Source organism: Crocuta crocuta, unplaced genomic scaffold, assembly GCF_008692635.1.
Source record: "Crocuta crocuta isolate KB4526 unplaced genomic scaffold, BGI_CrCroc_1.0 scaffold244, whole genome shotgun sequence".
Classification (NCBI taxonomy): domain Eukaryota; kingdom Metazoa; phylum Chordata; class Mammalia; order Carnivora; family Hyaenidae; genus Crocuta; species Crocuta crocuta.
Genome location: NW_027530191.1, coordinates 868,168 through 892,341, shown reverse-complemented (window position 1 = coordinate 892,341; position 24,174 = coordinate 868,168). Strand labels below are relative to the sequence as shown.

Genomic DNA, 24,174 nt, shown 5'->3' with positions numbered 1-24,174 from the left:
CCCAATTTGCTGTGGCAGCCACTTTTCTTGAGTTTTTTTTCACCAAAGATTAATTCTATTTGTTCTAGAATATTACACAAATAGAAACATGGTAAGTGAAAGCTTCTTTCACTGAGCATGTTTGTGGAGTTCATCCATACTGTCATATATATCAGTAGTTCGTTCCTTTTGATTAATGAGTTGTAATACATTGTATACCACAGTTAATCTGTTCCCCTGTTTATGAACACCTGGCTATTTCCTGTTTTTTGCTATTACGAATAAGCTACTGAGAACAAGTCTTTTACTTGCTGGGTATTTATTTATACTTGGTTGTCTGAGGAACTTAAAAATTAGAATGTTAAAACTTGAGCTTATCCAAGTGTTTATCTTTTCCACAAGTTCCCATTTCAGTAAGTGACACCATCAATCAGTGTTGTCCAGGTCGTAACCTTGGGTGTCATCCTTGACCGCTTGCTGTCCCTGATCTGTCGTGCATAACCATATACAAAGTGCTGCCAGTGCTGTATTCACATTTACTCACTCTGCCATAGGCCATAATCCTGCCCATCCCCATATTTCAGCTGGATTGTCAAAACTTCCTACCTAGTCTCCTTGCCACCTGTCTTGGCCCTCACTCCATTCCTTTCTTCAAACTACTATCAGTAATTTTTGAAAAAATACATTTAGATTACCTTACCTATTAAAAAATGTCTAGTTTCCCAGTGCTCCTAGGATAAAAAAGTAAAATCCTTATCCTGTGTTGCAAGTCTCTGCATGAGTTTACTCCTTCATCTTACCTAGTCTCATGTTTCTAGCTGTGCTGGGTTTGCGTATCTCTCATGCTTCTCTCTTTAGATCCTGTCCTCCTCTGTCATGAGTCAGGCTCTCTAGTTGGACCATTCCCATTTTCTTTCTTTCTTTTTTTTTTTTTAATGTTTTATTTATTTCTAGGAGAGAGAGAGAGAGACAGCGTGAGCAGGGGAGGGACAGAGAGAGAGGGAGTCACAGACTGAAACAGGCTCCAGGCTCTGAGCTGGCAGTCAGCACAGAGCCCGATGCGGGGCTCGAACCCACGAACCGCGAGATCATGACCTAAGCGAAAGTCGGACGCTTAACCGACTAAGCCACCCAGGCGCCCCTGGACCATTCCCATTTTCACACAGTTGTGTTCTGTTGGTTCCATATGAAAGGCAGACAAAAACTACCTATATTAGTTGAGGTTAGAATTGTCTGTGGAAACAGAAAATGAAAGCAAACCAAAATGATTGCTATTTAAAGAAGTTGGAAGATTACATCTCATAAAAGAACAGTGCAGGTCTGATGTGGTGACAGTGCTGCCCAAAGACTTAGCAAACCAAGGTGCTTCTACCTACATAGTCTCCCACTCCTGGGTTATGGCCCTTATCTTCATAATCCAAGTTGGAGCCACAGTCTATGAGGTAGATGGAAGAAGGGACAGAAGATATTGAATCATCAGATTTCCTAGAATCTCCTAGGATCCCTAGGCAGAACTTAGTTCCTGGCCATTACCAGTCTTTGAGGAAGTCAGAGTACTTACTTTAGGTGTCCATGTGCCCAGCTAAAAAATGAGAATTCTAATTGTGAGAAAGTGGACTTTGGAGTAGGCTCCTTGGAACTGTCATACCAACCTTGACATCACATTCTTCTCCAGCCACCCTCTTGTTTTTCTGCTTTTTATTAGAGTCAGAACTCCATGAAGAAGTCATCTAATCATTTTCTACTTCTTAACTCTTGCACTTACCCCTCCACTTAAATGGTTGTGTCAGAGTTACCCATGATAACTCCAAGGAATGTTTTAAAACTCCAAGGAATACTTCGAAGTCTTTCATCTGACTTGATTTCTCAGTAGCTTTCAGTTCTCTTTCTTTGAGGAACTCTCTTATATGGGGATTAGTCTGGAGTTTTCCCTTTATCTTCTATGACTTTATCACTGTCTGGCACCATTCTGGAAGCTCATTCCCTCTCTGGTGTTTTCAGCACCTCCCGTTCTACCCAGTGTCTAAATGTTGGAATTCTCAAAGTTTAATTGTTGTGTTTTTTTAAACTAAAGTAACACATACATGAGATTGATCATTTTAACCATTTTTAAGTGGCATTAAATATATTCACACTGTTTTGCAGCAATCACCGCTATCCATGTTCAGAACTTTTTCACCTTCCCAAAGTGAAACTCTGACTATGAAACAATACCTATTTCCCATTTCCCTGACATATATTCTACTTACCACTTACATTCTACTTTGTAAAGTCTCAAGGTTAGTTTCACATCTAAATTGGGAGGACCTTTGTTTATTCTTAGTAGGTGAGAGCCTCAGATTCCATGATCTAAAATACCTAATTCCAAATTTATATTTCCAATTAAATATTTTTCCTTCTGATCACTAGATTCTTAACACCTAAGCCTGATATTTCCACTTGGCTAGAAATCTACTTCAGTGGCTCATAGACTTTAAAAATGTAACTTAACTAAAACTTTTCTTGGTCCCATTTGGTCTCTTTCTTTCTTCCAGCCTCAGTGATGGCATGAGCCATTAGTTATTCGAACCAGAAACCTGAATGATAACTTGATAACTGCCCTTTCAAATCAAGCAGTAGTCTTGTCAGTTCCACCTTCAGTATATGCTAATTTGCTTCATTTTCCTTTGTCTCTGCCATCCTGACTCTTCTCCACGCTCCCATCATCTCTTGCTTGACAACTGTCGTGCCCTCCTAGCTCATCTCTCTACTCCCAGTCCTGCCTCCTTCAGAGTGATCTGTAAAACATAAATATGGTCATGTTCCTCCAAGGCTTAAAGCCCTTCATGGCCTTCCTAGCTCTTACAGTGAGATACAACCCCTTTAATGTGGCTCTCCAGGCTTTGGACTTGGCCCTTACTTCCCTCTCCACCTCACCTGTTGACATTTCCTCCTGCCTTCTGGTTGCCTTTCAGACCTTTAACATTGTGTTCCCTCCTGCTTCAGGGCCTTTTTGCTGTATTGTACTCTCCTTGCAGTGTTCTTTATGTTTTTCTTGGCATTTTTCAGGTCTTGGCTTACATGATGCTCCCAGAGAGATCATCTCATCCAGTATAAAGTACAGCCCACCTTTTCTGACTCAGAGCATCCTCTTCTTTTTTAACCCCTCCCCAACTTAGAAAATGATTTCTTTCTCCTGACTTTTCTTCATTTCCCCCAGATTTATTTTATTGTATTTTTTCATTTTCCCCAGTAGATTATAAGTGCAATGAGGGACTGTTTAAATTCTATTCACTATTTATGCCTAATGTTTAATGCAATGAGTGGCACATATCTGGGATGCAGTAAATATTTAGAAATGAATGAATGCTGCTGCCTCTCCCTGGCAAGATTTTCATCATCCCCTTTGATGTAACTGTGCTTCGTATTGTGGCTCATTTCATCAAGGTGTAGACTTCCCTTGATTAATAGACTACATAATGTCTCTATGTTGTGTGGTATCATTGCAACATGGAAGTTTCTTTCATGAAACTTCTTATGCTTTGTAATTAAGGGTGTAAGGGTTGTTTGGTTGTGCATTTACCTGACTATTGTATCAGCCTCGTGAGAGCAGTGGCCATAGCTGTTTTGGTCCATCATTGTTGCTCTCAGGTTGAGCAAAGTGTCTCATTCTTATCTTGTTTGATAAATGAATACATAATGATAAAAATATACCTCACCAACTTGTTCATACTTAATAATATAGAATAATTATGCCATTTTTTTTTTTTTTACAAATAGTTTATTGTCAAGTTGGTTTCCATATAACACCCGGTGCTAATCCCCACAAGTGCCCTCCACCATGCCCATCTCCTCCCTCCCCCCCCACACCCATCAGTCCTCAGTTTGTTCTCAGCATTCAAGAGTCTCTCATGGTTTGCCTCTCTCCCTCTACCCCACTATTTCCCCTCTTCTTCTCCCCCATGGTCCTCAGTTAAGTTCCTCCTAATTCTCCTATACGTGCAAACATATGGTATTTGTCCTTCTTTGCCTGACTTATTTCGCTCAGCATAACACCCTCAAGGTCCATCCATGTTGCTACACATGGCCAGATTTCATTCTTTCTCATTGCCATGTAGTATTCCATCATATAGATGGAATTCCATCATATAGATAAACCACGTCTTCTTGATCCATTCATCTGTTGATGGACACTTAGGCTCTTTCCATGTTTTGGCTGTTGTTGAGAGTTAGGATAATTATGCGATTTTATCAGGTGTGAATAGGTGTTGGAAACTGAGAATGTATTGAAAGAATCTTAATTTCTTGAAACCAGCATTTGGTAAGTTTAGTGGTTTTTAATTGGATTCTTCTTAGATGTTAAGAACCTAAAAATTCAAAGGGAAAAACTGTTTTGAAACTTTTACTCTAAGAATCACATGAAGACATCTGAAAATATTGCCAAATCTAATTCTACACTTTTGCAAATTAATGAAATCTTAGTATATCTGCCTGTTTGTTTTTTCAAGTCTCCCTTGTGACATCCCATTAGTGCCCTTAAGTCTCCAGAGTAGCTTATTTGGAAATTTTGATAATCAACTAAAATAATTTTTGAAATGTATAAATTACTTGAATATTACTCATAACTTTTATGAGCTCTACACTTTTTTTTCCTATATCAGAAAGATTTAAAATTACTTTTGCAGAAAAATATATTTATAGTACAGTAGATATTTTCTGTCATGCTGTACCAGATTCATTGGGGTAATACTTTATTTTTCTGGCATTCTCTCAGAAGTGATAATTTAACATTAATTTAGGAAAATTTAGTGGTTTTAAAAATCTCTTATCAAATGCAAGGGGATTTACATATAACTTTGTATTGGGCTTAATTGGCCTCAGTTTCCCAGCAGCCTTTAACCCTGGGCTTCCCCACCAAATGCCCTAGACCTATAGTCAGGAGCTGGCCTATACAGCTGTCTCTTCCTTCATTCTAAGATCAAAGCCTGCCTCATTATAAAATGCCTGGGGTACAGGATTTTCTGATTCTGAAAGAAGCACCATCGATTCACTTCTTGAGTATTACCACATTCTGTTAATTCTCTTTTAACTCATCTCAGGTAAACAGAAAACAAGAGAATGGCTTGCTGGTTGTACTTGGTATACATACATTTAGTTTAGGCCATATCATATTCACCAAATAGTGATTTTTAAGTAAATTATTTAGCTGCCAACATTTTAAAATTAAGGAGATTTTACATTCCAGTCTGGTTTGATAGCTCTTCTTGGTAAGTCTGAAAGTCTGGTTAATTTGAGCAAGTACCTACATGTGCTGGTTGGAGCTATTGATGCGTCTCTGTTTTCCGCATGCTCTTCCACTCCCTCTTATTCCCTGACAGTTGGTGTCAGTTACCATTTTTTCATGTTGAACTGTTGGTTTTCTCATGGTGGAGTAAAGTAATTCTTGTACCCATATCTATAGATCAAGGGGAAATATGAGTAAGGGGGTGGTGAATTTTAGGAAAATAAGAGAAAATGTATTTGGGCCAATGAACAGTTTTTGTATGTCTATTTTTTCTTTTGTGGAAAGTATATGTAAATTAAAAGCATTCACTCTGCTCATTCATTCCTAACTGTTCCTTGCCTAACTCCAGTCAACATTTGAGCCAGGGACTCTTGATTTAGATACATGATATTATTATTTTTTCAAATATTTATTTTATTATTTTTGAGAGAGAGACAGCACATGAGCAGGGGAGGGGCAGAGAGAGAAGGAGACACAGAATCAGAGGCAGGCTCCAGACTCTGAGCTGTCAGCACAGAGCCCGATGGGGGCTCGAACTCACAAACTGCGAGATCATGACCTGAGCCGAAGTCAGGCACTTAACCAACTGAGCCACCCAAGTGCCCCTAGATACATGATATTATTAAAAGAATGCGATTCTGCCTTTGGTTTCCTCAAAGGATCGTAGATTGTTTTTCAAAAAGCTTAAAACTCTCTTGCAAATGAAATGCACAGTCATCCTCTTAGTGACTTGTCAAAAGTGTAACTTTCATTGGCTTTACCAATAATTATGTCTTCATGCAAGACCTGACAAGTTCACTATAGACTTTGCCCTCAAAGACAGTTTATTCTAAAAGGGGGGTTGAGCCAGTTTAAAAATAGGAATATAAGTGGCATAAGAAAGACAGTATAGCAGCTCTGAGGAGGGAAAGATTATTTTGAATTGAGGGGATCTTGAAGTTGCTTTAATGCTTTGTGATGAACAACAGATAGAAATTGAATACAAGAGACCATGGAGCCATAGAACTGCTTACATAACTCCTAAAAAAATGATACGGATTGGGTGTGGGCAGGACAGTGGATAGTGGTGGTGATAAAGGTAGAGGGGACTGAGGAAAAGTAAAACCAAAGAGATGGGTCATGGCTTGGTATGGACAGCCTTAATGTTAGGCCAAGAAGTTTGTGCCCAACTTAAGATGGTATCAAATAAGCATTGTTGGATTTAGAGGATGGAAATATCTTTGCTCGAGACTTGAAGGGAAGAGAGCTGGAAGTGCTGTCACCATGTGTGAAGCCCTTTGTGCAAATACTTGGAAGTGGTAATTAACTGGGTGAAGAATTGTTTTAGGTTCTGGGCACAGTTTGAGGGAGAGAATCACTAGGTCTATGCAACTGATTGGATATGGTGGTGTGGGCAGTGAGGGAGAAGCTATAGGAGGCCAGAGGACAGCTTTGAACACATGTCAGAGAAAAGTGTGGAAGTCAGAAGGAGGACCAGGTTTGGAATGTGCATCCAGTGAGATGCTTTCCATTGCCAGTCACTGGAACATGTGCCGACTCTCATTACTGAAATGTGCACAGATAATGGCTTCAGGGATAGTTGATGAAGAAACTTTGTGATGTCATCCAGGACTCAGCTCTGTCTTCCATCCTGTCAGTTTTATCCCAGAGCTGATTCTCTCCTGTAGCATCAGGGCTCCATGTGTCTTTGTTTCCCATCTAGTGGGAGAGAGAAAACCTCCTCAGAAATTCTCTTTAAAAAGCCATAAAGCTTCATTCTCAAAAGTGTCCAACAAACCTTGTTTATCTTTGGCCCAAATTGGATCACATGCTAAGCTATTTTTTTTTAATTTTTTTTAATTTGAGGGAGAGAGCATGCACAAGCAGGGGAGAAGGGCAGAGGGGGAGAAGGAGGGAGAGAGAGGGAGAGACAGAGAATTTTTTAAATGTTTGCTTATTTTGAGAGCGAGCACACGTGAGCAGGGGAGGGGCAGAGAGAGACACACACACACAGAGAGAGAGAGAGGGAGAGAGAGAGAGAGAGAGAGAAGCTCAAGCAGGCTCCATGCTGTCAGTGCAGAGTCTGATGCAGGACTTGATTCCACATACTGTGACCTGAAACAAAATCAGGAGTTGGATGCTCAGATGACTGAGCCACCCAGCCGCCCCTCTTCTTTTAATTGTGGTAAAATCCACATAACATAAAAATTACCATATTAACCATTTTAAATGCCCAGTTCAGTGGTAATAATAGCATTTATATTGTTCCGTCATCAACAGCAGCCATCTCCATAGCTTTTTGCATCTTGTAAACCTGAAACTCTATACCCATTAAACAAATTCTCATTGCCTCCTCCCTGTAGCCCCTGAAAACAAGCCACCATTCTACTTTTTGTCTCTATGATTTTGACAACTTTAGATAAATTTTCTTATAAAATGGAATCATATAGTATTTGTATTTTTGTGACTGGCTTGTTTTACTTAGCATAATGCCTTAAGGTTCATCTGTGTTGTAGAATATGTTAGAATTTCCTTCCTTAATAAGGCCACACATATTGTTCCATTGTATGTATGTACCACATTTTGCTTTTCCATTCATCCATTGATGGACACTTGTGTTATTTCCATATTTTAAATATCGTAAATAGCACTACCATGAATGTGGATGTATGAATATCTCTATGTGACTCTGATTTCAGGTTTTGGGTATATAACCAGAAGTGAAGTTGCTAGATCATGTGCTAATTCTGTTCTTAATTTTTTGAGGAACTGCTATTGGTGTTCCTACCCACAGTGCACAAGAGCTCTAATTTATCCACATCCTTGCCAACTTGCACTTTCCACCTTTTTTTGTTATGTGTTAATAGCCATCTTAATGGGTGTGTGGTGCTATTTCATTATACTTTTGATATGCATTCCTCTAATGATCAATGGTGTCAAGCACTGTGGATGGTAAAATGTATTGCCTAAAAAATCATATAATATGAATTCATGTAACTAGAATAATGGGCTTATGAAAAATTACGATCAAGGTTTGATAACTTAATTTTGTTAGAAATATCAATACTATTACATTTTCTCCCAAGATATATACTATTAAACCATTGTATTCGTTGTATACAAGTTATATCAGATAGTTCAAGTTTAACCTTTTTATTAGCCACCTGTGATAATAGCTATGGTAAAGATTTATTTAAACTTTCTGAGGGATTATAATAAAGTGATAGTTGGGAAATGAAATAGCATTAAGAATCACAGATTCTTAAGTCTAAGGGGAACCAAGAAACCTGTTCTTCACTAACATAGATCATCACAAATAATCCACTCATACCCCATGAAAATTCTTGTTGGTTTGGAGCACAGGTCAGAAAGGGTTCATGCTTTCTCTGCCCACAGTGTTGTGTTTTTTTTTTGTTTTGTTTTTTTTTTATGTAATTGAAATAGGTGACATTTAGAAATCAGGATATATAGGGCACCTAGGTGGCTCAGTTGGTTCAGTGTGCGACTTCGGCTCAGGGCATGATCTTGCGGTTCGAGCCCCACATCGGGTTTTGTTGCTGAGAGCTCAGAGCCTGGAGCCTGCCTCAGATTCTGTGTTTCCTTCTCTCTCTGCTTCTCCCCGACTTGCGCTCTGTCTCTGTCTCTCAAAACTTAATAAACGTTCCTCAGCAACTGATGAGATCTGATTGTATAATGATTGTATTTATATTGTGCCAAAGTTCTACATTGTAAAATACAGTCATTTTCCATATGAAAAAATAATAAATGTTAAAAAAAATTAGAAATCAAGAGATTTAACACAAAAATCTGGCTTGTCTTTTAAAATGGGAAGATGCAGGCCCCTGAGGATGTGCTAGCCATAGGCTAGAGTGGAAATGAGAGAACTTAGGCTTCCCACTGTTGACAGCCCATACTTGGCCCAACTTGCCACACACTGTACTTCTCCACTTCAGACATTTTGGTTGGAGAGTTTCTTTATCCATTAGTATGCAGATATACCCTGGGAGAATGAATTGTGTCCGTGATTTAGAATCTACTTTTATTTAAGGAATATTGACTCAGTTCATTTTTTCTGATAAGCAGATTCCTAACAGATACCATTTTCTGTATGAATTAAAGGAGCCTATGTAGATGGAGTGACTCTACTCTGATATACCAAGTGCTGAGTAATTGGAAAGTCTTAGATAATTGTTGCCTCTCCTGTCGATTTTGCTTATCTCCTTCATCACTGTTGTTTTAACACTACATCTTAGATTTTAAGTGCTAGATTCAAATATTTAAAAGTGAATAAGATACAGTTTGTTGGACATCAGAAGGCCACTTCATTTGGTGGGATTGGAAAAACAAGCAAAGAAATAAGTACTATAATGTTGCCAGGACAAAGTGAGAGAGAAGGGTAATCTCTGACCAGGAGGTTGGAAGAGTGTTCAGAGTGGAGGGCACATTTAAACTAGATTTTGGTTGATAAGGGGGAGTTCTCTGAACTTCTAGAAATAAATTAGTTAAGCCTGCCTATGGTGTGGAACAGTTTGAAGCCCCTTATCAGTTACTCTCAATAGGGCATAAAAGGTAGTCCTTGCTTGCACAGCAGTGCGGGACCATAAAAATGACTGTGTAAGCTGAAACTGCAAAGTGCTTTCAGTAATCAGTGGGAAACTTTGAATGAGGTGCAACTTCTAAACATTTTTGTGAAAATATTATAAGTTTCTGTCAGAGATAAATGTATATGAAAATGAAGAGATACTAAAGTCAATATTTACTGCACTGTATTTAAATGTTAGAAATATTGAGAATCAATGTTTCATTTTTTGTAAAAAACTTGTCAAGAATAGTTGGAACTTGGGGCACCTGTGTGGCTTAGTTGGTTAAGCGTCCAACTTCAGGTCAGGTCATGATCTCATGGTTTGTGAGTTCGAGCCCCGCGTCAGGCTCTGTGCTGACAGCTGGGAGCCTGGATCCTGTTTCAGATTCTGTGTTTCCTTCCCTTTCCGCTCCTCCCCTGCTCACACTCTGTCTCAAAAATAAGTAAACATTAAAAAATTAAAAATAAAAGAATAGTTGAAACAGTACTGACTTTTTAAAATTGTATAGCTTATGATATTGAGAGAGCATCTTTTCTCTGCCTTGGTAACCATAAGTCTGGATCTGACTCCAAGATGTCATCCTTTGTACTTTCAAAGTTGTGAAATATCTCCCAGAGTTTCTTTAATGTATAGTGTTTTGCTGGCATCAGCTCCTATTTGTCACAACCACTTTTGTTATTTATGTCACCAGGCTTGTATGCACTGAGTTTCCCCTGGCTGCGTATCACAGCCTCTCTAACAACGATGGTGTCTTAGTTCCCAGCGTCCCAGATTCTGTACCCCTGACATTTGACTCAAATTTCACTTCCAATCTCACTGTTTGTTTGTTTGCTATACTTCTGTCATGGTTGGCTAGTTCCATTTTGATTATCTATTTTTGTAAAATGTCATTGTTTCTTACCCTGGGAGACAAGAAGTCAATACAACTCCTTGGTTTGCTGTCTGTGCATAAATTGATTACAGCTGTGCAGTGAGTAATTCCCCACAGACTTTGAAAGAAGTGGTGTGACTGGTTAGTGATGAAGATGCACATGGTATATATGTAGTGATTTGTATGCTGAAGAGCAGGCAGCAGAATGTGTATTTGATCAACTACTCACAATTAATGTACTTTGTTAACTGGAATGTAATCTTGTCTTGTTGGGGGATTGGCACCATTTACCTAAACTGTGGCAAATAAACTTTATGCCTCTTGGAAATGTGCCAAACCAGGATGTGTATATGGACATCTTGAGTTGGTCTGTCCTGTCCCTTTTTTGGAAGTTCAGCTTCTGTAGCCTGGCCAGTGAGTTCCAGTGTGGCCCTCTGTGGTGTCATTGTGACAGCCAAAATGCTTCATATGCTGCATATTTGCATGGAGGTGGTGACTTTTTCCTGGATTGAACCATTCTGGGGCCATCTCTGGATTACTTTCATTAGTTAATCAGAGTGTTGAGGGACAGCCACTCTACTGCTACTGAGTACTTCAGTGTTCATGGTGCAGTTCTGGGAGGTCGGGCTTTCATAAGTATGTGGTATTTTTCACTTACTTTGTAAGCCAGGTAGGGCAGAAATTGCTCTTGCCATGGAGTCATGTGATTTAGGTTTTTTTTTAATGTTTTTTGTTTTTTGTGTTTTTTTTTATTTCTAGGAGAGAGAGAGAGAGACAGCGTGAGCAGGGGAGGGTCAGAGAGAGAAAGAATCACAGACTCTGAAACAGGCTCCAGGCTCTGAGCCGGCAGTCAGCACAGAGCCCGATGCGGGGCTCGAACCCACAAACCGCGAGATCATGACCCAAGCGAAAGTCGGATGCTTAACCGATTAAGCCACCCAGGGGCCCCGTGATTTTGATTCTAACTGGACTTTGCCACATACCTATCTGTGAAATAGGTTTCACTTTTCTGATTTATAAGATTATTGTGAGGAATACATGGGAAATGTATAAGAATATTAGACAAATGTGAGGAATTGTTCTGGAGATGACGAATAACTGAATCAATGAGATGCACTTCTTGGATTTAAAATAAAATACAACAGAGCCTTCTAATGTCTCAGAAAAGTAAACATCCTCAGCTTTTAGACACCCCCTTATGTGAGAAGTTCACTACTTTCCCATCTCCACTTTTCAGTGTTTTCTAGTTGGCTTTTTTCTCACGTAGCTCCCTTCATGGTGAAATGCAACAAATTGACTCACAATCCATTAGTACATGAAGTAACTTGAAACAGCCTTCTACATGAGAACAGACCTTATTTCTCTATCAATAAAAGGAAAATAGAGCCACAAATGAGCTACTTTTTGGTGAAGCAGGCTGCAGATGGCTCCCAGCTGGTAGCCATTTTGAATGATGAATTTTCAATAGTTCAGAGTATAAATGTCAAGTTAGAGTGTTCAGTGTTCTTTTCCTGGTCCAAGAATAAATATTTCAAGTAAAGTCAGCATAAATAGACTTGTCGTTGGTTGATTTGAGATGCTGTTTACTTACCTGTGGATTTTTAACTTTATGTCTGGGTTGAAGAATTTGGTGAAATAAGCACGTTAGTAGAATTGTTGGTTTGGCAAAGGTTTCCATCATCTGTAAGATATTATCCTATAATTGCTGCAAACTTGCAGAATCTGTAGTATAGTGAACATTGGTAGATATGTTCTGTTTCCACATGGTGTACTAATCTGGAATTTCTTGGAGATGGAAAAACATTTATCATGACTTGAGCATTGAAGAATATAAATATTTTTTAATCATGGATGAAACTTCATGTAGAATTTGATTGGAGTTTAAATTATCTATTTTATTCTAATTTTGGCAAAATATTTTGGTTAAGTGAAATTACTTAAATGATTCCTTATAAATCTGTCACGAATTTTTTTTTTCAATAGCTGATAGAACTTTCTTCCAACTAAAAAAAAATTTCAAATTCTGGCCCATGTAAACATTGTGCTCCCTGCCATCTGTCCTTCTCATATTCCTCATAGAAACTAAAACCAAAACAGGAATATATGATTCCATGTTTATTAGGTACATTTTTAATATTAAAAAAGCAGTGCTATTACTCTTGATCAGGTTACATTATGCCCTGTTTACAAAAATACAAATATGAATTAGAAAGTTAAGATGTTAACAAAGCTGTTGTATACCCACAGCATGCTATTTTCATCACATTTTTCATCATGAAAAAGTAACTTTTATTTATTTTTTTATATTTTCAGAATATTTTAAAGTTTATTTATTTATTTGAGAGAGAGTGAGCAGGGGAGGGGCAAAAAGAGAGGGAAACAGAGAATCCCAAGTAGGCTCTGTGCTGTCAACGAGGAGCCTGATGCAGGGCTCAGTCTCATGAACTGTGAGATAATGACCTTAGCTGAAATCAAGTGACAGAAACTTAACTGACTAAGCCACCCAGCTGCCCCATGAAAAAGATGAACTACAAAAATATGTATTCTTTCTGATGTTAACAATCTTAATTGCTTCATATATTTTCAAAATTGATATTCTTGGGTCAAATACTTAAAAAAATTTTTTTAATGTTTATTTTTGAGAAAGAGACAGAGAGACCAAGTGTAAGTGGGGGAGGGGTGGAGAGAGAGGGAGACACAGAATCTGAAACAGGCTCCAGGCTCTGAGCTGTCAGCACCGAGCCCAACACGGGGCTTGAACTCACAAACTATGAGATCATGACCTGAGCTGAGGTCAGATGCTTAACCAACTGACCCACCTACGTGCCCCTGGGTCAAATACTTTTGTTACTGTAAATATTTCTGTTTATCAGATCTGAAATTAGCATAAGAATTAAGTTGCATTTCCATTATAAATTTCCATTAGTAATGAGTATAGTATAGCAAGTTTAACAACTTAAAATAGTTATTTTTCAAAAAATTTCATCTTTAGAGAAGGTCCTCTAAAATCTCCTCTCTCCTCATGACATATAGAATTCCTGCTTATAATAAAATAACTAAAGAAGCCTAGCTGAAATTGGTAGAATTGAGAAGATATTCTCTTGACAGTGGAGGTGTCCTGAAGTTGAAATTGACTTATTTGAATTGGCTTAAACATATAGCATCCAGAATTATGAGTTAGAATAATTAATATTTAAGTTGTCATTTAATGTTTACTGAAAATGATTCAGTAAATATCTGAGCTTTGATTTTTATGAAGGTAGAAAGCAGGGCAATGATACTTAAAAACAAAAACAAAAAAACTAGCTAGAACTCACTTCAGGATTATTCTCCGTGAGACAGAAGATACTCATTTTCTTCTTGGAGGTTTTGTGGTTTGCACATCGAGGTATTTGCTTAACTGACATCGTAATGCATGGAGTTCCTGCTCTACAAGGAAGCATTAACCATTTTAAGTGTGCTTCCCAACTTTCAGTTCCAATTTCACACATCTTATTTGTTTGGAGAGAGGTTGTTCAGAGTTAGCCACTTAATTGAATTATTCCTTGAAAGCAAATTGAACATTTTGGACAATATCCTGACTTGCTTAAGAATTAAGGCGTAACATGGGTTTCTGGAAAGTGATATCCTTGTAGAAATTACTTGGATTGTGGAAAGTGTATAATGTTCTTTTGAAAAGGTGTCACTGTTTTTATCCATTATGAGATCCTTAAGATTAGCTGCTTTAGTGGTCCCATTTCTGTGACTTTTTTTTTTAAAATGTCACTTTAATACTTAAGGTTTGTTTGTGTTTTTAAACCAGTCTGGATTTTGTGAAGATAGTAAGAGCTCCTGTGATACTTTGTCTCTGATTATCTCCTCTTTCAGTGTGCTGACCGTTTAGATGCCATAGGAACCTCTGGTCAACAACCCAGTCTACTTAGCGACATGTATATAACTTGTATCTACACTGAAGCTCTTACTCAACACAAAGATATGGCCTCTTTGAAATGGAAAGTAAGCACTTAGGTCAAGGTTGTCTGGAAGCCCTGGGACATCTTTTTAAAAATCTATGTAACTCATCTGTAACTTTCTGGCCTTCTCCCCTATTTTTTTTTTTTCCTCTAGGAGAAATCCCGACTTTCCCTCTTATCTCCTTCGGCTGCTTTATTAATGTACATCATCCAGAAAAATGAGTTAATATGTCTTGAAAATATTTAAAGTGTGATTTAATGTGTATAGAAAATGATTTAAAATTAGTAGTGTGTTCTTTGGTTTTGTGAAGGTACAAACAGGGCCATAATAAGATTTTTTTTTATAAAAAGCTAGCTAGAAGTCCCTTTTGTTTTGTTTTTTTTTAAGACATAAGAGAGTCATTTTCTTCTCAGAGGTTTTGTGGCTTCTTTGATTTCAACCACAGCTTCTGGACCTCTCCTTTTCCAGCTCCTCTGTTTACCTTGATTTACCTTCCTACTTGTCTTGATGCCCATTTAGGACGTCTTTTTAAAAATAGCTTGCTGGACACAGAACCTCTTACTTGCTTAGTGCCCTAATTTCTGCCTCTGCATCCCGCAGTCTGTGCTCATCCCACTTCTACCAGGGCTCGTGCTTCAGCCCCTGCTCAGGTAATCCAGCGTTAGTTCTGCCCTTCCTGGACTGTCCTCTACCCATACTCTCACCAGAGAACTCTTTTTCCTCCTCCCCGTGATTATAGGCTGTTTCACACTCTACTGCTCCATAACTGGCTGAGGCTAAAACCAACTATTAGTGTGCAGGGTCTGTGCTATAGGAACTGACTTGGAGTCATTGGAGGTGATAGTTTAAAAAGCATCACTGATAACTTCCTAAGGGGAATTTTGACTTCATAAAAGTGAAGTATGGCCTTTTCCTATTTGTAGTTACTTTCCTGGCTCTTAGAGTAGTGAGTGAAAGCCAAGCACAGGTCCTGGATGGCTTTGATTTGTGTCATGTCTTCAAGTCTATATGAGCATGTCGATGTACACATACATAGGAGGGTGGAGAAGACATGAGACACATTTGCTGTCCCAGATTTATGAAGTGAGCCTTGAAGCACCTCAGCTACACTGAATCACCCTCAAATCCTCTGAAGAACCTGACCTCCCTCCTTCTAGACCTTTATATATGTACTGTCTATCTGGCATGCTTTCTCCTACGTTTTCTCCAGCTAGCTATTTCTCTTCCTTCAGGTGACAGCATTAATAGGTATTTCCTTGGGATAATTTTCCTTGACTGCCCATGACTGGGCTAGAACTCCCTCTAGCCCATATTGCCCTGTCTCATTCTGAAACTTCACAGTACATAATATTGGGTTAACCTGTTCTCTCCCTTGTTAGACCATGAGTTCCGGAGGGAAGCACTATCTTGTTTGTTGTCATAGCCCTAGTCTCCAGGACAGTGCCTGACCAAAAGTAATCAATATGTAATTAACACAGAGGTTAGTATTATCTAACAACCACTGTGGGCCATGTTCTTTGTTTGAGGTTTTCCACATGTTATCTTATCAAAACCTCACAATAATTCTATGAGTAGGCACTAATAATTGTACTGAGGATAAAAGGCTGATAAAAGTAATCTGTCCAAAATGACAGGTAGAAATTGGCAGAGCTGGTATTTGACTCCTCTCTTAATGACTAGATTATACACAATGCTGAACAATAAAGGGATGTCTGAGAAGGCATCCATTTGGGGCTCTGTATGGGGACTGCTGCCTGGTGAATGACCTGTGTGGGTGGCCTTGACTGGCTACACATAATATTCAATGGAGTCACTTTTTTTCTAATCATAGAGGGAAGGTTAGCTACAGGTGCTAGGTTTCGATAACTAGCAATTTATTTTCTCTAAAAGGTTTGATATTTACTGCAGTTCATAGAACTGTGGAGAACATGTGGTATAGAAGATAAAACCCTGGTTTTATAGTTAGGGATACTAAGCTTGGGAACGTCTCTCTGCCCCTCACAGAGTGTCGAGGTGGGTAGGTTGTGGAGACTCTGGACTGGTGAGAAGTTAGAGGGAGGGTGTGTAAAGTAGATTTTGACTTGATGGCAATTATTTACTATTGGGATATTGTCTCTGGCATATTATTTTCTATCATGGAGCATCTATTAGTATTTAATAAAAAGATAACATGTGCAGGGTGATTTCTAGGATCTTCTGCAAATGATTAAGATTTTAGGAAGTTATGTCTTGCCACCATATGTTGACAAAGAGGCTTCTTTATTATAATATTACAATTGTGGCACCCAACATAATTTACTGGATTAAATGGCCAAATTATTTAATTCAGAAAAAGAAAAGTATGCAGAGTATAATGCTTCCCCACCAACAGCATTATAGTAAGGTCTCATTTTTCCATCTTACGTTTCTGGCATAAAGCAAAAAAGAAGAAAAATTTGAATCAATTTTTTGTCACTTTGAAGATATATGTACGTATAGTAGCTGGAACTATGGGTGATAAAATGTGACCAATGAGAAGTCCCTCCTAATTGGAGCTTCCTGCCCTCATTCAGTGACTGTTGAACTTACTTTTACTTGGCTTTAGGACTTAAGTGATTTTATATATTATATTTTAGGAAACCTTTATTAACCACTTCCCTTAACTAGACCTTACAAGATACTGGCTGTGAGCTGCCCTTGTGAGCAGATCCTGTGCCAGCACCCGGTTTGCTGTTAAGCATTTGGCTTTTTAATCTGTGTCCCTGATGGGACCGTAAGCTTGTGGAAACCAGGAATTGTATCTTATTCATAGCTGTGAGTCATGGCACTTGTGGCACCTAGGTAGGCTCTTGATAAATATTGTAGGATGTTAAAGCCACTTGTTACGCACAAATATTAAAGCATATATACATGTTTTAAAAACAGACCTTGTGTTCCGTATGGTTTGGTCATTAAAATACAGTCTTTACAAGCAGCCTGGCATTTTTATCTCCACTCTACTACTTCCTAGCTGTAGGAAGAATAAAGAAGTCTACTTTGTAAGCATGCTATGAAGATTCGTTTACCCAAATATATCCTGTGCTTGTGTGCAGGATAGAGAGCTTACTTTTATTTTGCAGAGAAGACTATAAACAAGTAAATACAGAAAATAGAATTGTAGACTGCAGTAAGGGGTAGGAGAGAAATCAGCACAGAGAGATGGGAAGAAGATTCCCAGTTGGGGTCATACGGGAGTGGAAAGGGTGAGTGAGTGTGGACACAGAGGCCCATGGAGGAGGAGCCTGCTGGGCATGTTCCTGGGAAGCAGAGGAAACTGAAGAGGATAGTATTTATTTTATTATGAAATATGGATTAGAGTTTACAATTTAATGGTGAAGACAAGTAAACACATGAACAAGGACAACATGAGATGGGAGGAGAAGCAGCAGGGCCAGGTCTTAGAGGGTCGGGATAATAAGTTCACCTACTTTCAGGGCCAGGCCAGTACTATGACTTAGTGAGGACTATGTGACCTCACTTTTATTTTTCAGCCTTTAATAGAGATACACAGGTACAAAGAAATATTTCTCTGAGAAAAATAGCAGTACAAACACCATTAAAATGGCAAGTGAGCAATACAAATGTGATGATAATGGCAAGTGGCTTTCGACCTCAGTGTGATAGATAGATCCTGGGGGGGGCTGTGGGTTATAGCCCAGAGCCTCCCTGAGCCTGAAGGAAGAGGGCATCTGGTCCTCTCAGTGCCAGCCAAGTGTTGCCATGTGGGAATGTGGGCTCCAGGTACCAATCTGTCAAGTTTTCCAGACAACCAGAAATCTGAATTTCTATGTGAGATTCCCAGAGTTAAAAATGTTGGCTCACGTTTTAAAAACCTTATGATGGGTAGACAAAGTGCATCTGTGGACTGCCAGTTTGAAACATCTCCTGAAAGCTCTTTTATGCTGTGAAAAGGGGATTAAGTGAAGCACTGTGCATGTTAACATGTTAACCATGTAGCCTTATGTCCAATATATAGACTGTATTGAAGGAATAAAGGTACTTTTTATTAATTGCACTGTTTAGTTGTCTTCACCTTTAATTTGTTTAGCTGACTAACTCTAAATCCATATTGAAAAGTATATATTATTCTACTCTATTTGAAGTGATTAATGTATGCTAGTTGCTGTTATTTGCCTATTAATTTGTTTCGTTGCTTGCTCTATCAATTTCTTTGGTGAATTCTGTATTCATAGTACAAAAGCAAATCTTTTTTTTTTTTGATATATTTCTTTTTNACCTCCCGTTTTGGTTTTATTTTTCAGTAGTACTTTGGCTATTCGGGGTCTTACAAAAGCAAATGTTAATCTAGTCTTATTCATGTGGTAAGAGAAGAACAAGAGATGAACATTTTTTGGTTATTCTTTCTTAATTGCCATCTACTGCCTTTGCTCTGTGGTTGTTGTTTCCCTCACTTGTTCTTGTACCTTGGCATGTTTGGGTCCAAGACCCCCTGGTCTGTGTTAGCTGCACAGAAGCAGAAAATAACTGGGGCAGAGATGCCATTTTGCACTAGGTAAAGGATGATGGGAATGCAGCCTTATGATGTGATGTCGTGTTTAGAGGTTTTTCTTCAGTTTTAATGAAATACAAATGTGCCCAGAACAAGTTATTATTTTTTTCCCCAGAAAAAAAAACCTTCATTTAGTATGGCCTAGCCCACATAGTTTTGTATTACAAGGATTATATTTGGTGTGTTGCAATCTGTTGGCGATGGTGTTGGGGAATTTTATTCAGCACAAGCATCTCTGACAGTTCTGGCATCAAGTGGGGTCAATTACTTGTTCATGTACTTTTGCTCTTGTTGTCTCTATGCTAAAATTCTGAAGCATCACGGAGAGGAACACTGGGAGTAACAAAATATACTTGAATATTTTTAATAGATTAAAGGCTTATAAAACTGAATCTCTTTCAACCAAGTTTTTCTTTTGCATTATTTCAAGATGAGATCATTTTATCAGCATGGGACTAAAGACTTGAAAATATTTTTTTTAGAAGAATCTTAACTGTAAATACAAGCTCTTAATTGAATCAATATTTCTCTCAATTTTTGTTACAGATCATGGAGGAAACAAATACGCAGATTGCTTGGCCATCAAAACTGAAGATTGGAGCCAAATCCAAGAAAGGTAAATCATGAGAGATGGTGCAATTGGTGGCTTTGATAATGGAGACTGAAATTACTGGGGAAAAAAACCCTGGACGTTTGTCAAGGAGAAAATCAACCTTTATTCATATCACATATGTCAAAAAACATTTTTGAAATAGCAATGTTTTGGAAGGCTTATCATAATTTAAAATTATGCCTTTTATGCAACAACCAAAAAAATTAAGTATTTTATTATACTGGAAATGTTTTTATAGAAGATACCATAGCAAATTATGATTTCAGTGATGCTCTTTCATTCAGTGGCCATGAGTCATGGTAACTCTCCATGTAATAAAGTGTTTTCAATACATAAACTTTCAAAGTTTATATTGTAGGCATCTTTTTTGTACCACACAGATTTAATAGCTATTTTTTTCTGTCCAATGTGATACAAACTTTAGGTTTCCTTTCTTGCACGCTTTTTCTTTTCATCTGTCAGACAGTGATGAATGCACTACATTTCTTTTAGGCCAAGCATTTCTCTTGGGTGGTCTTTCTTCTGCTTTTTCCTAGAACACACTACCCAGTGCATGCATGGTCAGGAATGGAAGTACAGGCACCTTGAGTTTTCTTCCAAGGCTACATAGTACTTTCAAGTGACCTGCCAGTATATATTTTATGGATAGTTTTCCAAAGTGTAACCTTAGTCTCAACAAGCTTTGTTGTGTATACTCCATTAAAAGATACATGTAGTCATTAGGAGATAATGAGAGATACCATCAAATAATTAAAAACCAATGATTATGCAAGCAGAACATTATCTGTTGTGGTCTAGAATGGAAGTACAGGCACTGTTGTTATTGTTTGGCTTCATATTTGCTTCCCCTTCTCCCTATGACTTTTATTGCTAAATAATAATAAACATTGCAAGATTTCTCAATTTCTTTTCTTATTTTAGTTTAGGTTGCCTTCTTTTAATCTCATTTTATTAGTTACTCATTACATGGAATGTAAATTATTCTACAGCTGTTATTGTAAGTACTGTTATCTGGACTTCAGTGGACTGTTTGTGGTGGCAAGTGTTGGGAAGCTTTTGTTCTCACCAGTCATAAGAAGGCATGGTGAATTTCCACGTATGACTACATAGCTCTGTGTACACCTTGCACTTGCCAAGTGCTGTAGGATATATGCTCAATCTTCAGCTCAGTGTTGAGATGTTTTATACTCATTACGCTGAAGAAGAAATTAGTCATTAATGGATTATGTACCTGTTTGGTTGTTTGTGGCCATTTAAAAATTCCTAGCCTACTTCTTGAATAAATTGGAACTTGAAACATAAATTGGATCCTTTTTGCCTATTGTTATGTATTTTTACTTAAAGAATGCAATGAACTTCATTACTATCCCAATAAAAATGTAATTTGATCAGTTTCTAAAGAAAATCCCCAAGGAAACATGAATACTAAAATGATTCCAGATAATTTTAGATGGCTTATTCTCTTGCATTATCAATGCTGTGTTTTTCCCCCAGTTACCATGAGAAACTGGGAATTGACTAATTTTTTCATTAAAAATGTGGTTACAACTTTAGAAATTTTAGATAATATGGAGATAAATATATGAGGTTAATGTTTTAGATTAGTTTCCAGTCATTGACACACTTATTCAGAATAAGCAACTATATTTCACATTTTGATTATAAATTTTGCTTTGAAAATAAAAATGTTTCAGCAGTACATTTTGAGGGCATTTAGCATAATTTCCCCATTGTTAAAGTTAACCTTTGGAATTGTGCCTAAGAATTGATCCCTTCAGGCCTATCTACAGACATCATTTTATTTTTCTATTATTTATGAAGTGCTATGATTGTACACTGTACTGTATGATGAGTAGAATGTGCCAAAACAGAGATTGAGCTCGAGGAAGAAAGAAAAAAGTCAAAAGTTTTCCTCAGAGGAATTTACTATTCAGAATTTATTTGAGTTCTCTTATTACTTAAACACACAGCTGCTGAATCAGTTCTTGGCTGACATCCCTGATATGTGTAATCCTGTATTAATCTTAAAATGTTTAAATTCAGAGATGAAATTTGTTTAATTATAATTTTTAATAAGTTAAAATGAAAATGGCAGGAGGAACTTTTGAAGGCAGTTCTTTCATTTGATGTAGGTATCTGTCTCTCAATGTTGTATAGAAAGCAGTTGTTAGTCTTTATTTTAAACCTTCTTCATTCTAAACTATTATTATTTAAGAGACCCAAGAATATAAATGTATCTAGAGATTCATGCCATGTTTCGGATGGTTTTAAATTCTAAATCCCATGGTGGTGTGAAGATTTGAAATATGCAGATAATCCCCAGATGATGCTAGAGAGACAACTTAGCCATGGATTTGTGTTGTATTTCACTCTCTAACTTTTGATCTTATTGACTGAATATGTAAGCCTAGAGAGACGCTTTTCATGGCTACTGCTACCAGTCTGTCCCTTTCTCTAAGCCATCAGTCCTTTATTAGAGTGGTCAGTGAGTGGCTATATGGCTGCTTTGGTTGAAATGCTGGTAGGGTGCTGTCTGATGGAAAGGCAAAAAGCCAACTACCTGAATTTGCCATTATTTCAAAAATTCAGATTCTTCTCTGCAGATTCTGGTTCAGTAGGTCTGTGGTGAGGCTGGGAAACATATATTTAACAAGTTACTTTGGTGGCTTTTATGGTTAAGCTGAGTTTGTAAGCAAAACTCTCACCATCTGACTTGGAAATATCATGACATGGTTACTGAGAAGACCATGTGTTGAAAGGTAGTGAGTGATGATTACTATTGAAAAACAGGCAAAAGTCCTTCAACAGTTAGTCCTTTTTTCTGGATAACGCCCACCTTGGTTTCCAAAAAATGCACTTTTATGGATTCATTAATTTTAAGTTTCTGTCATCTTTGTATTTAGCATGAATCAGCTTAGAATAATGAACCATTGTTCAGTGCCTGTGTGAACTATAATTTTGGGTAAATTCGTCCCTCTCTCTACCCCTCATTTGTCCCTGTCTCATCCCCTTTAACGCCTCCGTTCCTCTTTAACCATATGGAATACAGTGAAAAAATATATTAAAAATATTTTCACTTAGTAAGCATGGCATTTTGGGAAAGGGCATGTTTTGTCATACAAAACTATGGACTATAGAACTTTTAAAAATTTCAAGCATTTGAAATTCTTAGAAGGTTGAATTCTCATTAGAGCTAGAAAGAACCAAGAATTTAAGATTCAATATAATGGACATTTAAGTAGGCATCTCTAGGGTTGTCCTAATGGGGGTCATGCTTAAGAAAAGTAAAGCAATATATAGTATTTCTTCTGTATAGCATACATTTATTTTGAGTGAAAGAAAATAAAACTCTTTCCAACTCTTAGGTTCAGAATACTAGAATAGTCTGCTTTGAATAGAAAAATCAGAGGTTGGTGTCTCTGAGGACAGCACTTGAGGATTGTGTTTAGTACTATAAAACCTTACTAACAGAATAACTTCAGGCATGCATTAAAATTTTGAATATGCTGTTCTGAATCACAGTCTATTTTAAAGTAAATTCAGCTTCAATAAAATGCAGATAGCATTTTGAACAAGTTTGACTATTTTGCCAACTAGAAGTTCTGCCAGATCTGCCTTAATAGATAAAAGTGATTTACAATAAGAATTTATCAAACTGTTAGGATTGTGCAGCATGCAATGCTAGATGAGTTTGTTCTCTTAATTAAGGTAAACATTTTCCTTACAGTCTTCTTTTTGCCCTTCATTTGCTCATCAGTCTCTTTCTTCCGAGACTGGTAAAGTTGTAAATGTGGGTGAAAATTGTTTAAAGTTTTTACACCAAGTACAAAACAAATGTGGTCAGCCTTAGTGAAGCTTTATTGTTTTTTTGTTATGGGAAATTGTCATCTTACAGAGTTTAAGTGATAGAAACTGTTTCTTTTATGACAATTCAGGATGCCCCAGAATGATCAGGAATGAAAGGTGTGGCTGAATTGCTTGATGCATCCTGGTTTCGAGGCAATTTGGCACCAAGTTTGGCAGTTCTCTTCCTTTTGGAATAAACAAGAGGATCATCAAAATTAGATTTTATTATTTTTGGTTGCATTCCATCAGAACAAGTGATACGTAATAGGAAATCTTAGGTTGAGAAAAATTGAAGACTGTTCACTTTATTTTTTCCAGAGGAAAATGTTGAGTGTATGTACACTTTTGTTGAGTATTCACATTGAACTAGTTGAGACTTTGAACATTGTACTGCTCAAATGGGACAGAGAACAGAGAAGAGGCATGGCATGGTGTGCTGTGCTACAGTGTTTCCAGTGGTGGGTTGTGACCTATTAGTGTGTCAAAAATTATTTTAGTCGTCACAACCAGCATGTAAAAAAATACAACCAGATTAGAAAAGAAAACAGTGTGAGAGTA

General features: G+C 37.6%; 1 protein-coding gene across 1 annotated transcript in view; it reads left to right on the top strand.

Annotated features, from left to right (window-relative positions):
* BICC1 (BicC family RNA binding protein 1) overlaps positions 1 to 24,174 on the top strand; it is a 290,122-nt gene that overhangs the window by 157,195 nt on the left and 108,753 nt on the right. Inside the window, exon 4 of the mRNA XM_077765226.1 lies at positions 19,704 to 19,773. Within this exon, the coding sequence (XP_077621352.1) occupies positions 19,704 to 19,773 (70 nt within the window). The remainder of the gene's footprint in view (positions 1 to 19,703; positions 19,774 to 24,174) is intronic.